At 39.7% G+C, this 14,981-nt stretch overlaps 1 protein-coding gene and 1 long non-coding RNA gene across 4 annotated transcripts in view; one reads left to right on the top strand and one right to left on the bottom strand.

Moving 5' to 3' along the window:
* FSD1L (fibronectin type III and SPRY domain containing 1 like) overlaps positions 1-14,015 on the top strand; it is a 33,115-nt gene extending 19,100 nt beyond the window's left edge. Inside the window, exons 9-14 of one of the 3 annotated variants that reach the window (XM_083420190.1) lie at positions 3,278-3,407; positions 5,160-5,192; positions 7,238-7,338; positions 8,715-8,966; positions 9,114-9,202; positions 10,354-14,015. In XM_083420190.1, the coding sequence (XP_083276316.1) occupies positions 3,278-3,407; positions 5,160-5,192; positions 7,238-7,338; positions 8,715-8,966; positions 9,114-9,202; positions 10,354-10,476 (728 nt within the window). In that variant the 3' untranslated portion in view covers positions 10,477-14,015. The remainder of the gene's footprint in view (positions 1-3,277; positions 3,408-5,159; positions 5,193-7,237; positions 7,339-8,714; positions 8,967-9,113; positions 9,203-10,353) is intronic. The other 2 variants (XM_083420191.1, XM_083420192.1) reach the window with 2 other exon arrangements.
* Positions 1-14,981, bottom strand: part of LOC310668040 — a 1,372,673-nt gene that overhangs the window by 572,157 nt on the left and 785,535 nt on the right. The window lies entirely within an intron of this gene.

Raw genomic sequence — 14,981 nt, forward strand, 5'->3', positions numbered from 1 at the left:
AAACATTAACCTGAGGGCACATACACCTTCTAAACAAATTCTAGAAGGGAGATGGCACTGATTAGAGATGGAAGTGCTAGGTAGTGCCACTCCCACTTGATAAACGGTACAGATTTTTTCATCCTAAAGCCCTTCAGTAACTAACTGTGCTGTGATACACAGTTGACAAAAATTTACCAATTTTAAGCCATCTGTTTAAAGCCATGCAACCATGCAACCACTTTGATAGCAATTGTGAGGCAGCAATAAAATATTTTAGCTTTCTTGGTGTGATACGTAAGCCAAAACAGTAGTGAGGTTTTGTTAGGTTTCCCAGCCTGCAAGTTAGTCAGCTGCTAGGGAGGCATCAATGGCTTTCTTGCCATCTTACGAAGGCTCAGTGCTACACTGGAATATGTTGCCAAAGCAGATTCACACTGTTAGCTCACTTACTTGAGGACAGGTAAAACAACATGATGTGCCTGATTCTTTCTCAGACTTTTATCCTGTTATGGCCTCATATTGGTGCATTTGATGTAACAGTGAAGAGCCTGGTACCTTTTCTTCCCAGCCAAGATAGAGATTGGGGTCATTTTCTGTCATAAGTGTTGAAACCTTATGTTCTGTTGATTCTTAAAGTGCCTCTCACCCTGTGAGTGACACAAACACATATATCACAAATTCCACCTGAGTGGCATATTATGGCTGCATAAATATTATCAGAAGTGTTGCAAGCAGCCTCCCAGCATATTGAATCATGCTCGGGATATTTCTTCAGAAAAGTCAAGAAGCTGCAGATTGTTTGCCCATGGATCATATATTGCTCATTTATTTTCATGTTTATATTTTTAAAAAAATAGCAGGACGATTCATTGAAATGCAGAAGCACTGCCAGTGTAGTCCAGTAGATGAGAAGTGTTCTTAATGATGTCATTGAGTGGCTTGCAAAGTGCACCACTAGCATAAGGTTCAGTTCTCCCAACCAGCTTTGGGATTTATTTTCAATTTATGACAACTTGTACAAGCCTGGGTTGCATGTGAGTGTGCTAAAGATGTCGTCAGCAGAGGGCTAATGCACAGATCAGTCAGATCAGTTTACTTATGCCATATGAAATTACCAGTTGTGTCTCTGTATTTGCACATTGGTGAAAGAAAAATTATAGAAAGCTTTTAGTGGTAAATTGCTACTGTAAGGTATAAAAAAGCATTCTGAATTTTTAAGTCAGAGGTCATTTTTGAAGCACTGGATTATAACCCTGGCAAGGCAAAAACAGAGTGCAAGGCAACAATCTCCATAACAATCTCCATATTTAAAAAGAACTTGGCTTGTTGGCAAATGAGCTTGCAGATGTATATTTGTAATGGGTTGTATCACCAAATGTTGCACTTCTAAAATTAGAACTATTGCCATACGTTTTAGGGAGTTGCATTGCTCAGCTTCACATCTACTATCTTTGGGCATTAGGAAAACTTTCCATGTCTGCTATATAACAACTGGAACTATTCAAGTCTTTTCAACGTATGCCACTCTTAGAGATGTACCTTATTCTCATTTTGGTGATAGGTGAACATTTCTAGTTGACCTTCAAAACGATGTGTTTACAGTGCTCTTAGTGAGCACTTGCCTGGTAGAATCATCAAGTTCAGCATTGCTTAAACATACTGTTGACCTTTCACAGAGGAATTTAAATTCTTGTATTCTGTGAAATACTAAAGAACTGTGTCTAATGCATTCTAATTGAATAGAGTCTGTTTAGCGTGACACATATTGTTTAGCTTCCAAAAATGAAGGCAAACACAGCAACATAGCCTCAATTATTCTGCTTAGTTGGCAGTAACAAAGATTAAATTTACCCCACAACAAATTCCAGTGAGGACCAGTGACTCAGTCTGACTGCTTTGTTGTATTAAAAACTCTCTGGAAGAGTTACTACCTACCTCATTGTCATTGAGTGTCAGTAAAAGCTAAAAAGCTTCTTGAATAAAATGTACCTATTTCTGTCATATTCTCTCCAGGTATTAAGTTCTGCCCATTACACATTTGGCTTCACCCGTGAAAGATTTGATGCTAGTACTTTTTTTATAACCTGTATGTATCTTCTAACGCTCTGCCGATCAAATTACCATGCTTGCTTACAGTGGCATCTCTTAGTTGGCTTTGAAAATAACTTGTTATATTCTGCCTTTAGTCATAAGAACTTTTGGAAACCTATTACTTGAAGAATGCTGTGGGACGTTAAGCCTGCAGGCCTCCCTTTTAGCCAAGCCATGCCCATTTGCCCAGTACTTGGTGTCAATATATGATATCAGATGTGGAGCTAAGCTGAAAGGGTTTTTGCAGGGGCTGCTGATCAGCATTGCTTTGTGGGCTGTGTCTCTACCTACGCAGTTCGATTTCAAGCCGTGCAAACAAAAGCAGGTCACCTGACATTGTGATGTCAGGTGATTGACAGATGGACCCTTGGACAGTGGGAGAGAGAACGATCTGGTCCCCTGGCTGGAGCCAGCTCCCCCGTCCCCGCTGTGCAGCTCTGCTGGCAAACTGACAGCCTTGACAGTTAACACAAAGAATTGCCCTACATACTGATTTCCCCCCTCCCCAGATTAAAACAGAACTATAACAGGCTCTGCCTTTCAGAACAAGATGCACACCCTGGCACTGTAAATTAAGGGCCAAACTGCACAGGACATTAGTTAGCATTTTCAAAAAGCATGCTCATACTTTGGAGACAAAGCAGCCAAGGGCCCCTAATCTAGAACATGCTCCAGTGCTGATTTACTGCAGAAAACAGCACTTACCAGACTGTTTACACCCAAGGTGCTGTTTGTAATGGATATCAGGGGGGTTTTTTTTGGGGGGGGGGGAGGCGGGTTCAGAAGCAGAGTGGGAGGGAGCAATATTAATCCATGCAATCCAGATCAAAAGCAAGCAGCAGTTAGCTCAGTTGGTTAGAGTATAGTGCTGTCAATGCCAAGGTTATGGGTTCAATTCCCATACAAGCCATGTGCATTGCAGGGGGTTAGACTAGATGACCCTTGGGAGTCCCTTCAGCTCTACGATTCTGTGGTTCTATGATGCAATATTCTGAATTAGGGCACTATGGTTGATTTTTCTCTAAAATAAAAGCAGGCAGGTGGAGTAAGCATTTAAAAAATAATAATTAGAAGTATAGCATCAGAAGTAGACTTGTCTTAGGTAGGGAACCTGGGCAGCCTATCTAAATATGTTAACTTCTTCACTCTTTGCATTCAGAAAAGGTGTGACTAACCTTTTGATCTGCATCTTTTCTCTGGGCAGCTCTTATATTTAACCTGGATGGGTCATCGTCTCATCTTAACTTGAAAGTTGAAGATTCCTATGTGGAGTGGGATTCTACAGGAGGCAAAAGCCAAGAAAACAAAATTAAAGGAAAAGAGAACAAAGGCAGGTAAGGGAAACTGAGCTCCTCCTCTGATCAAATCAAGTAACTTGTAGATGTCATATTTAAAGGCTGTTGCAGCAAATAGAAATTTGGTCTATCAGGTAGGAAGTATTCCTATGCAAAAGAGATTATTCATATTGCTATAAGCTTAATGAATCCATTCACGCTAAACTTAATGTATTTGGCAGTATAGCATACTTGCTGGTAAAGTTTTGAGGCAGCTATTGAAGAGAATAACCTTGAAACCTGTGTTGGAAATGGGGAATTTCTTTTTCTGGAAAAAGTGACAGTGTTGCAAGGTAGCTCTGGTTTTGTTTTTCCCCTACCATGGATACATTACTAAAAACAATTCTTCCCCCTGCTGAAAAATAATACTAGCAGTCATATTCTTCTTAGAGTTAAGAATTTAGACCTTATGTGATTCAGTCGTATGACCTATGCACAGATCATGAGCTCTCTAGAAGCATCTTTTTCTGTGTAAATTAGAGAAATGAAATTTATCAAAACTTTTTTTACAAAAAATCATTTGATATATTTCTAGCAAGTTAGAAAGTCTGGCCTGCAAAAACAAAATCTGTTGGGGAGCTTTTCTGAGATGATTGTGTTGGTCTAAAGAATAACTTCTGTTGTCCAAATAGATTAGATTATTTAACTTCTACACCACTTAATAACATCTCTTAAGTGCTGTACAAAAAAAGGAGCAGCAACAGCCAATTAAACAAAATATTACAAAATCTCAATTACATATGAAAAGGTTACATTAGTACAAAGTTACTAACATATATGAATCAATATTGATTCCTTTTCCTTCTGGCACATCCTCACTCTTATCCTGTGTCCCATTCAGCTGCTCTCTCCCCACCCAGGTGAGTTGAGTTTCCCAGAGGGTCCTGAGGATGGGGAAAGGCTCCCTCTCCACTCACGGCTCTTTCTTCACCCTCTGTCCTCTCCTCCTCCAAGGTGGATTTAAACTTTGGGGGTTTGTTGGCATACCGTAAGCTTCCACAATTGCCACATACCAAAATACAGTGGTACCTTGGTTTCTCGAACTTAATCTGTTCCGGGAGTCCGTTTGACTCCCGAAACAATTCGAAAACCAAGGCACGGCTTCCGATTGGCTGCAGGAGCTTCCTGCACTCAGGCGGAAGCCACGTCGGATGTTCGGCTTCCGGAAAATGTTCACAACCAGTGTTCAGGAGCTGATTTGTTCGACAACTAAGTTCTTGCATAAGTGTATTGCATAAGTGACAGGGATGTGCTCTCCTACACTATAGGAATAGTATTGTCTGGGAGCAGGTAGATTTATTCTTGTCAAGTGAGCTATTGCCAACTCCAAATACCCAGACCACTTTTTTACTTCCCAGGAAGTATTTTCCGTAAGAAGGAGGAGGAGACTCCAGGCCTGGGAAACTTTATACATCCGTAGTCTCAGTAATAGGAACGTATTTCATGTCACCCCCACCCCAGCTGTGAATAGGGAGCTGGTAACACATTAAGTTCAAGAGGTAAAAAGGCTATAAAACTCAAACAGGTTTAATAGATTCCAAACCTATTTTATGCAGACTTCTTAAACCATTTTGGTTGCATTTCAATTTGTAAGCAAGTGGGTGTTTTCTGTTTGTAAGTCTGTGAACAGCACACAGTTATTAATAGTTATCAGAACAGTTTTGTAGTGGTTTTAAATACTAATTATTATTTTTTAAAAAGTCTGTGTGTAGCCACGAAGTAGCTTTTTAATTACCTATTTTTGTCTGACAGTTGCCAGATTACCCTTCTGAAGAACAATACAAGGTGACAGTGTGCCTCTTTATAGCCATAGGGTTCAGCTTTTTACTCTCCAATATTTTCCTTTCAATTCTTGCTCTCTAGAGTTAGCATGAATCAATCCAGCAGCCTTTACCAGTAGACAAGCCACTGTTTGTTGTTTAGCTCCTTCTTTCCCCCACTTATTTGTCATCTTTTGTATTTACCGTTCAAACTGCCTTTCTGTAAAATCACCAAGCCTGTATATAAGTTTCGACAATTTACAGAAATGAGAACCGCTAATACTAAAAATAGGCAGCGTAAAATGCACAAGTTGCCAACAAGCTAATTCCTCTGGTATTTTATGGTACACACTGGGCAGTGTCCCCAGTTGTAATGGGACCATAGGCCTAGTCTGTCACTTTGTAGTCTGCAATAAATGGGGATATGTGATTCTGCCAGCACTAAACAGACATAACTACATTCTTTAAATACAGAAATCTTTCACAATCTTTAAAGGCAGATTCTGGCTTTTTCTGACCTTGCACTTCAGTCTTACGTTCTCTGCATTAAGTAATTTTATTTCAAGAAGGAGCATTGAGTTTTTGCACTGCCTGGTCCCAGCCTCTGCAAGCAGTAGCCAATCAAGTGAGGTGGATCATTTTGCAGCATGATGCTTTGTTTTTGTAGCATTATTGGAGAAGGGGACATGGCTATTTGGTCTCTGTATATCACCTGCAGTATAGATTTCAGCCCTTGTGTATTCTTCCCTCTGGAGATGCAAGTACTTGAGTACAGAAATGGAAGTTAGACTGGCTTTCCGGACCAAGCGAGTATTTTGGCATTTTGCGATTACAATGTGTGTTTTTCTCTTGAGAATGCACGTTGTCCAAAGAACTTGCTATTTTTTGATGTTACATGAACAAATAAAACACCATAGAAATTGCATTAGTTAGTTCCACAGTGGCTTATCAAAACAAAACCCGGCATGCATGTTGGCATTGCAGCAGTACAATTAAACGCAGAGAATTCGGCTTGTATTGAATCAACCAAATACAAAATATTATAAATGCAATTGTGTACCTGTAAAGGCTGCTAATATTAAGGACATCTTCTGGGTGAAGGGAACTTGGAGCACTTACCTGAAAAATAGCATGTCAGCATTTTGGTAGATCTGGTAGAAGCGGGAAGTTATTCTGGGTTTGTGCCTTCCTTGTATCAATTGCAGCATCTTTTGAACAAACATGCTATTTTTCTACATAACCTGGCAGCAAACCTAACGTGTTGCTTTTATGATAGAAAGCAGAAAGTAGTAGGCTTCTTAGTAACAATGTACTTGGAGTAGGGTCAAACACTGTGGTGTGTCCCCTTCCTTTCCCCCCCTGAATATATGCTTTTAATTTCTTGGCTTTGCTGTCTTTTCATGCTTTCACTTATTTCTTTTTTTCTTTTGGTAAGTAACTTTCCTTTAATACGTTTCGTTTGTTCAAAGGCCTTTTCAGTGTTGCGTTTAAATGTCTTAAGAATTCATAGTAGAACTTCATTCTGAAAACAGTAAATGCTATATCTGCTTAAACACTTCATATTCTTGGAATATGCGCCTGAAAACTACTTTTGAGGGATACTGACTACACTCAGTGCAATGCCAAAGCTGTAAGATGCCACCAGAGGTGTGGGGAAGATGGCTAATGTATTGGTACTGGGTTTCTTTCTTATTTTAAAATAACTCATTTCTAATCGGATCAATGGGACACTCCCCCCCCCCCCCCCCGGAATTACACTTCAAGTTCACTCATTCCTACCCTCACATATCCCTCTTCAGTAATAGTAATGTTTCTGTTGTCTTAGCATGTTTTTTTCTACTGGTAGCCTCTTCCGTGCATGGCTATTTGTATAGATATAGAGACTTTCAGCATGGCTACCTGAACAGACCCCTCTAACAGCATGTGAGCCATATGTGACCATAAATGCTTCTGTGAAACAGTCTAAAACTGGATTTAAAAAATACTAACTTGGTGCCTTTGCTTGTATGCTGTTGTAGTCATGGTTGCATACTGCAGTGCAGAACAAACTCATTTCTTGTCATCTTACAGAAGTGGAACTCCTTCCCCAAAGCGATCATCTGTTAGCTCACGTTCACCTTTGATCAGGGGCAGCAGAGATAGATTTACTGGGGAATCGTACACAGTGTTGGGTAAGGTTTTTTAAAAAATACTTCTAAATTAGTTTTTATTAATTATTTTGTGATACAAAAAACAAAACAAGGACAAGTACACATAGCACCTCCACTTTCAATTCATAAAATCCTTTTCAGTTTGTTTACATTTGGTGTGAGACACTATTTCCATAGACATTGGGAGAAAAGAGGAAGAGGGTTGAGGAGGATAATGGTCTTTTCATTCTATTGTATAGTGCAGAGTTTTTGGGGCAGCATCTCGTGGGTAGGTCCTTTATTTATATAATTACAGTGGTGCCTCGCAAGACGAAAAGAATCCGTTCCGTGAGTCTCTTCGTCTAGTGGTTTTTTCGTCTTGCGAAGCAAGCCCATTAGCGGATTAGCGCTATTAGCGGTTTAGCGGCTATTAGCGGCTATTAAAGGCTTAAGGGATTAGCGGATTAGCTGCTAAAAGGCTATTAGCATCTTAGTGCCTTAGAAAAGGGGGGTGAGGAGCGAACCCCTCCCCCCAGGAATCGCAATACATTTTTGTCTTGCGAAGCAAGCCCATAGCAAATTCGTTTTGCGAAGCACCTCCAAAACGGAAAACCCTTTCGTCTAGCGGGTTTTCCGTCTTGCGAGGCATTCGTCTTGCGGGGCACCACTGTATTTGGGGGCTTTTATTGTCATGTTGAGAGATGGGAGGGCCCAAAGCTTGCTTGTTTGCTTGCGTTTGGTTGGTTGCAGTATGGTTTGTTTGGGGGGGGGGCAGGATTGTTGTGTCTAGATTAGCCATATTAATTTGTATGCGGGGGGGGGGGGTAGGTCATTGTCTTGTTGTGCTGTATATGTGGTCAAGAGAAGCCACACTGGGGCGGAGGTGTCCTCTTTTGCTTGTCCCCATGCTAGTTTTACATTTTTTGGTTAATTTTTCTGGTAGGGCAGTTTCCCATACTTTTTGGTACCAGTGGTCTATGTTTACTCCTGATAGGTCCTTCCAGGGTCTGGTTATGATATTTCTAGCTGCTGAGAGTAAGTGGCCTATGAGTTCCTTGTCATGTGCATTGTGGGAAAGGGTTTTTTTTTGGGGGGGGGGTAAGCTTTCTTAGTTTTTATCATTATGAATGGGAAACCTTTGGTCCTCTCCCCATGTTGTTGAACTACAGCTCTTGCCAACTCTTGTTAAGGATGGCTGGGGATATTGGGAGTTGTAGTTCTGCAACATCTGGAGAGCCAAAGGTTCCCTATGCCCGATTTCTACAACACCAAAAAGATTGGGGATTTTCACTGGCTAATGAAATCTATACTCAATCAATTATGGGTCTTATCCTTGAACAATTTGTGTTTACTCTTGAGCTCTAGGCAGCACAAGTTTACTTGGAAGCGTTCATTGTTCCTTCTCTGTTTCATTACAGGAGATACTACTATTGAGAACGGGCAACACTACTGGGAAGTGAAAGCCCAGAAGGATTGCAAATCCTATAGTGTGGGAGTAGCGTATAAAAATTTGGGGAAATTTGACCAGCTAGGGAAGACTAATACAAGTTGGTGCGTGCATGTGAACAACTGGCTCCAGACTACATTTGCAGCCAAACACAACAACAAAGCAAAATCGCTAGATGTCCTGGTTCCAGACAGGATAGGAGTCTATTGCGACTTTGATGGAGGTAACTTGGGAGTCCTCAGAACTATGCATGAGAGAGCTGAAATAGTGTTACTCCTTTACCCTTCTGAGAATGTGTATTAAGGAAAAGACAAATGTTACACATAAGCTGAACTCTTTTAGAAGTATTAACATGCTTTTCTCTCTTCAGGTCAGCTCTCTTTCTATAACGCAAGCTCAAAGCAGTTGTTGTACACCTTCAAAACAAAATTCACCCAGCCGCTACTACCAGGTTTCATGGTCAGTTCCTACCTAATTTAACTCATTCCATCATTTCTGCTTCAAGGGCTATTTTTCTACAGTTACTTTTAGGAATAATTTCGTAATGTGGAAAAGACTCGCATTGAATGCCACAGATGCTTTTGGGTTATTGATGCGTCACTGTCTGACCTCTAAACACGTTTATATGCTTATTAAACTTGGTTGCTCCAGGAAAATCTGGCAGCCACTTTGATGACTAGCTCTACTGCTCTGTATATGCCTGAAGAACAGAAACCTCTAATGGGGAAATGCAGGAGTGGCTAACCTGTGACCCTTCAAATGTTGCTGGACTGTAATTCCCATTATCCCTGACCTTTGCCTATGCTGTCTGGGGCTGATGGGAGTTGGAGTCCAGCAGTATTTGGAGGAGGACAAGATGCACAGCTCCCTGAAAATCTATAGCTCACACTTTTTAAAAAAGGAATGTATTATAACTCTAGCCCTCCTAGCTGCAAAACAATGTGCATAACTTATACAAAATTGCCTGGGAGAAGAATTTTGTTTTTGTTCTGAATATACATCACAGACCTTCTCCTGTTTAGATGAGCCTACCCAGATACTTAGAAAGTTGAAGTAATTTTATCTGTTTTAGTATTTTAACATTTGTATGTTTTTAAAGTAGGGTTGTGAATTTTCCTCCCTTAAAACAAACTTGAATGGGAGCTGAAGTGTAATATAGAACACTGTTGAAACTAGACTTCCCGCCCCACCCCACCTTATGTTAGAAACTTAAGAAAATGCTAAACTGTCAGCCTCCTCTCTATATAGATAGCGAGAATTTCCTCACCTGAGTTTTATTTTTATATTTACAGTAGATTTTAAAAGTAGAAAAGGCGGCACTGTTTAAGCAGTTCAGAGCAACTGTTTCAAAATATAACTATGGCTAAACTGGATTTGAGCCTCTTAATTTTTCAGAAAGTGACAACACTGTTAATCGTTGTCATTCTCGCTGTTCCCCTGGTCAGCTCTTTGGTGAAAAAGGGCCAGTTACAGAGAAGATAGGGGTTTCAACATACTCGAAGGACAGACAGAAAAATGCTGTGATGTACAGTGATTGCCATGATTTTAATTGACTCTAAGCAAGAAGAGAGCACTGATGACCCCTCATCCTTTATATATCGGTTTTCTAGGTTTGGTGTGGTGGTCTCACCTTGACAACAGGACTGCAGGTGCCAAGTGCCGTGAAAACACTGCAGAAGAGCGAAAATGGATTAAGCGGTTCAGCCAGCAGCCTAACCAATGTTGCCCAATGATGTTTTCACTTCATGTTAACTGCTTTTTCTTTGCAGGTGTTACTCAAAGAGCTTTTGAGCAATGCTTTAATGTGTTCCTGCTACTTCTGAGGCCTAAGCACCACTAGTGGGGCTGAACCAAAACGTTAGCAGGAGTGTACTGTGAATCTGCAGTGTAATAGGAAAATAGACTGATCTTTTTTAAAAAAGAGAATTGGGTATTTGAGGTTGTAGCTATCTACTACTGTTAGGCTAAGTTTGACTACTTGTCTTACGGATTCTTGACAGATAACTTCAGTATAACACGCAACAAAGGCAAGTATGATCTTGGTCTAAAAGGTCTTCCTTGCTTTTCTTCTCTCTAGGTTTCTAACGCTCACTCCTTGACCCCGGAAAAGGAGATGAGCTGGAGGGTAATACACAGAAGCTTTAAAAATGAGAGCCATCTAAAAAAGCCAGTCTAACTTTCCATAACTCAGTGTAATGAAAAGGTGGTGGTGTGTGGTACAAATACTTAGGTTTTGATCACTGTCCTTTGAATCAAGGTAGTTTTTATGCAGTTGGGCATCATGAATAACATTGCCGAGAACTACACAGTCATCTTAAGTAGTGCATTTTAAACTGGTGTTTGGACAGTGTCCATTAACCATGCAAAATGCTTTGAGGAATGGAAGAGATTGTAGTATTTCTGACCAGTCAACTTAAGGAGCTTTTCGAAGTGCTTCCATTTTCCTCTGTTAAATCACCTGAGCTCAGTAATGAGGCAGTTTAAGTCCCATTTTTTGTATTGTCAGCCAGTTTCAGTGTGTACTTCACATGGTACACTTGTTTGAGGTTAAGTGTACACTTAGAATTAAGTCATGTTTCACCAGGCATTCTTATCTGTAAGCTAATGGCTTGTTGCCACATCTTTAGTTTCTAGGCTGTGCCCTGAAAACTGCTCCGGAGGCTCAAAGTAATATACTGTACCTAGTCAACTGCTAGATGCATCAGACACCTTAGTTTTGTAACATGGTAAATGTCCGGAATGATGTTATCTTCAAACCTCTAAAGCACTTTTCCTGTAGATTTTGAAAGTGGATTGTACATTCCAGTTTTAAAGGCTCCATAAGTTCTGAGTTTCCTCCATGGTGTCAGAAGCATATATTAAGAATGTAGATGGCATGTTCGGATTTTATGGTAACTTCCAACCTTTGAACATTTTGAGCTTGGTTCCCTATTAATTTCTCCATCATAGAACCTGGTACTAGGGTTTTGGGGTGTTGTTGTTTTTTTACATTCTGTGATCTACTGTCTCACTCTTGAGAAATTTCGCAGAATAGTATGAAGCAAACTTTTTAATAAAGTGCATCTGAGCATTTTTCACCTGTGAGAAATGGATACCTGCAGTTGTCTCTGAAGTGTTAAGAATTGAGTTTGAATGTTCAGCTTTCCCAACTGAACCATGTGAATTGCTTCCTCAGAATCCCTGAATGGCTATGCTAATCCAATCTGTTTACTCCATTGTCCCTCTTGCAAAAGAGTAGCAAATCACAGTAAAATGTCTCATGTTCTAAGAACTCCTTAAATACCATGTTCTACCCAGTCTTACCATGTTTTCTAACAATCAAGGAACCCAGTATTTATCCCATTGTAATGATGTGTTTGTTCTGTAAGACCCTTCATGTAGTTCTGCTTCGTATACCTTTGTATTTGCAGCACTTAAGTTCACATTTTTATTCTTTGCATATTTGATTTGTGAAATAAAGATGTTTTGATAACTGGCTTGTTATGCCCAATGCAGATAACATGCCAACTACTTCAAGGAAGAAAATATAATGTGGTAAATACCTTTAAGATGCTTTGACCAGTATAAATGGGCTTCTAACTAGTCAGAATCAAGCTGCTATACTCTCGGAATTACAAATTTTGGAGTAAGGCCTTTATTCTATGTACAGTTAATAGAGGCACTTAACTGTCTTAAAATGGCTTGCATCTGCTGTCAAGTGTGATCCAGACTCTGAATCGACTGAATACGTCACAGTTGCAAGTTCTACTGAATTATGCAGGCATCTCTGTGAATTTTCCACAACTCAGTGGATCTGCAATATTTATTCCAGATGCAGTACTAGTGTTTAGAGGTTTGACATGTATTGGGAAACATACATTTGGAGTGGTGGGTTATCCTTATCGGAGGAACATTACTGCTAGTGGAACAATCTGAGGCATAGGTGCTTCTGTTGGCTGCCCAGCTGCGTAGTTCCATATCAGTTTAAGGAATTAGAGTATGGTGACACGAGGAAATGCCTTAAGCACTTTAGATATTGTTTATGAAACTTGAACTAACAACATTGATAGGTTTGCATTCTGTGGCAAGCATGCAGAAATTGGTGCAATTGAGCAAAGCAAATTACCCAGTTTGATGGTTTTGAGCAAAACAGTTATTTGATTGTGTTTACTCTTCAGGTAGATATGCTAGATTGGTTACAAACAAGGCATAGTGTGTATATAATTTGTCTGCTTACTCATTGTAAAATTTGAAGTATTTTTGTATTTGTAGCTAATGAAAGGTGGGTTTTTTTTGTATATTTACAGCAAGAAGAAAATGTGTATTGTTAATTTAGTTTACAGAAATTATGGAATTGTCTACTGTGACATAATCATGTAACACAACTTGACTCCCGTTTGTATAATAAAGCAGCAAATGTAATTCACAATTGGGTTGAAATCCAAAACTATGTGAATCTGCTTAGAGGTTTCTGAAGAGCAGCTGAAAGCCCAAGTCACAAAACCATATTATGAATGGCATTTTAAGGGTGTAAGAGTGGAATGATTATACAGTGACTATACAATACAGTCTTAATAATTCAGTTTAAGTTTGAGGGCTATGTAATGAACGCAATACATTCTCCTTTTATTAAAGGAAGCAGAAATACTCCAAGTCTGTCTGTTCTCTCCCTTGTCTCTTAGGACAGGATTCCTTTCTGTGTAGGAACAGTTTTGAGGCAAACTAATTCAGCAAATATTGGCATTTTAATTATGCAAGTGAGAACTTGGTGTGGTATATCAACTGACTTTGTTACTATGCGGTTGGCACACTTGGTTGACTCTATTTTCTGGTCGTTACTTTTGTCCTTGGAATTAAACTGAAGTGTTCTGGAAGCCTACTGACTTGAAAGGGAAACTTAAGCCGCCTTTTCCTCCCTTAGTGTACTGTACAAATGAGCGGCTTCTCTCTGCAAGTGGGCTGCTCGTTTTCACCACCGGTAAAACACGTCTGCATGTGCCTTTTCAAAATGGCTCTTATCATTACTCTCCTAGTGTAAGGTATTGAGATAAGAAAGCATATTGATATTCTGCTGTCACTCTGAACTTCCTAAATGGGGAAATTGTGCACTGACCTCAGGTACCCAGTGCTTCGCTCTTCATCCTTGTCAAGTACCCTCGGACAACAACCCTACCTACCACAACACTGTACAACTGGGGTGCCTTAGAGCCCATGGAGTGTTTTAATTTGCTGTGTCTTTAAGTCAAACACATCTTGCAGGGGTTTTGTATTAATAAACTTTTGAAAACTCGTATACATCTTTTGTCGTGCTTTTTCTGAGGATAATATGCTATAGAGAAGTGGCTTTCTTTGGGTATGGAAGATCTTTGCCTGAACATTGCTGTTGCCTTGGGAGGGGAGAAGCAGCAGTAACAGCTTTTCCTAAACAAACAAGTATTTTATATATATATATATATATATATATATATATATAATATTTTACAATGAAATACGTTTATGTAAACTGTTCTGCGAGGTCTGCCTGAAAAACAATATAAATGCTGTGACTCAATGCTGTAACTCTTAGGTGGTTTTAGCAGATGTATAAAGCAAACTTGGATAATAGGAAGGCTAGTAATACTTAGTTGAATTATTCCTGCACCTTTTCATTCTTTCACCAGAGAGGGCAACTGTATCTGAAAATATAGTGACACTTGATGTCTTTAATGTATGTGAGTTATTGATCTGGCGCTTAATACATAGCTGTCAATGTTTCCCTTTTTAAAAGGGAAATTCCCTTATTCCGAGTAAGATTCCTCACAAGAAAAGGGAAAAGTTGACAGCTATGGCTTAATATATATGGTGCTATTGATAGTAACATAGGTAATAGTGAAGCGGAAACAACCGAAACATTGTTGGGCTAATAGTAATTGCCGATGAGGCTGCTGTGCTCATATTCAATATTTTCAGACATAGGGCTTAACTAGTTTAAAGATACGTATTGGGGAACCATATATTTGCATAGTGGTAGTGCTGGATCAGGCTTCCAGTAGCTCTCAGAAGAGAAAAACCGATTTAGTTCCAAACGTGTTTTTTTTTTTTTAAAAAAAACCACTACTGTGGCACAGCTTGTCAATAATTAAATGTAGATTAGACTCTTCCATTTTTTAGCCTAGGATGAAGCTGTCCTGCTTGACCTGAGTTTAGAACAGCCGCCAGGATTGCATAGTGTTGTGGGTTTTGCTTTTGCAAATAGTTATTACAAATAGCATTTCTAGTC

The sequence above is a fragment of the Podarcis tiliguerta genome (genome assembly GCF_965153285.1).
Source record: "Podarcis tiliguerta genome assembly, chromosome: 17".
NCBI classification, from domain to species: domain Eukaryota; kingdom Metazoa; phylum Chordata; class Lepidosauria; order Squamata; family Lacertidae; genus Podarcis; species Podarcis tiliguerta.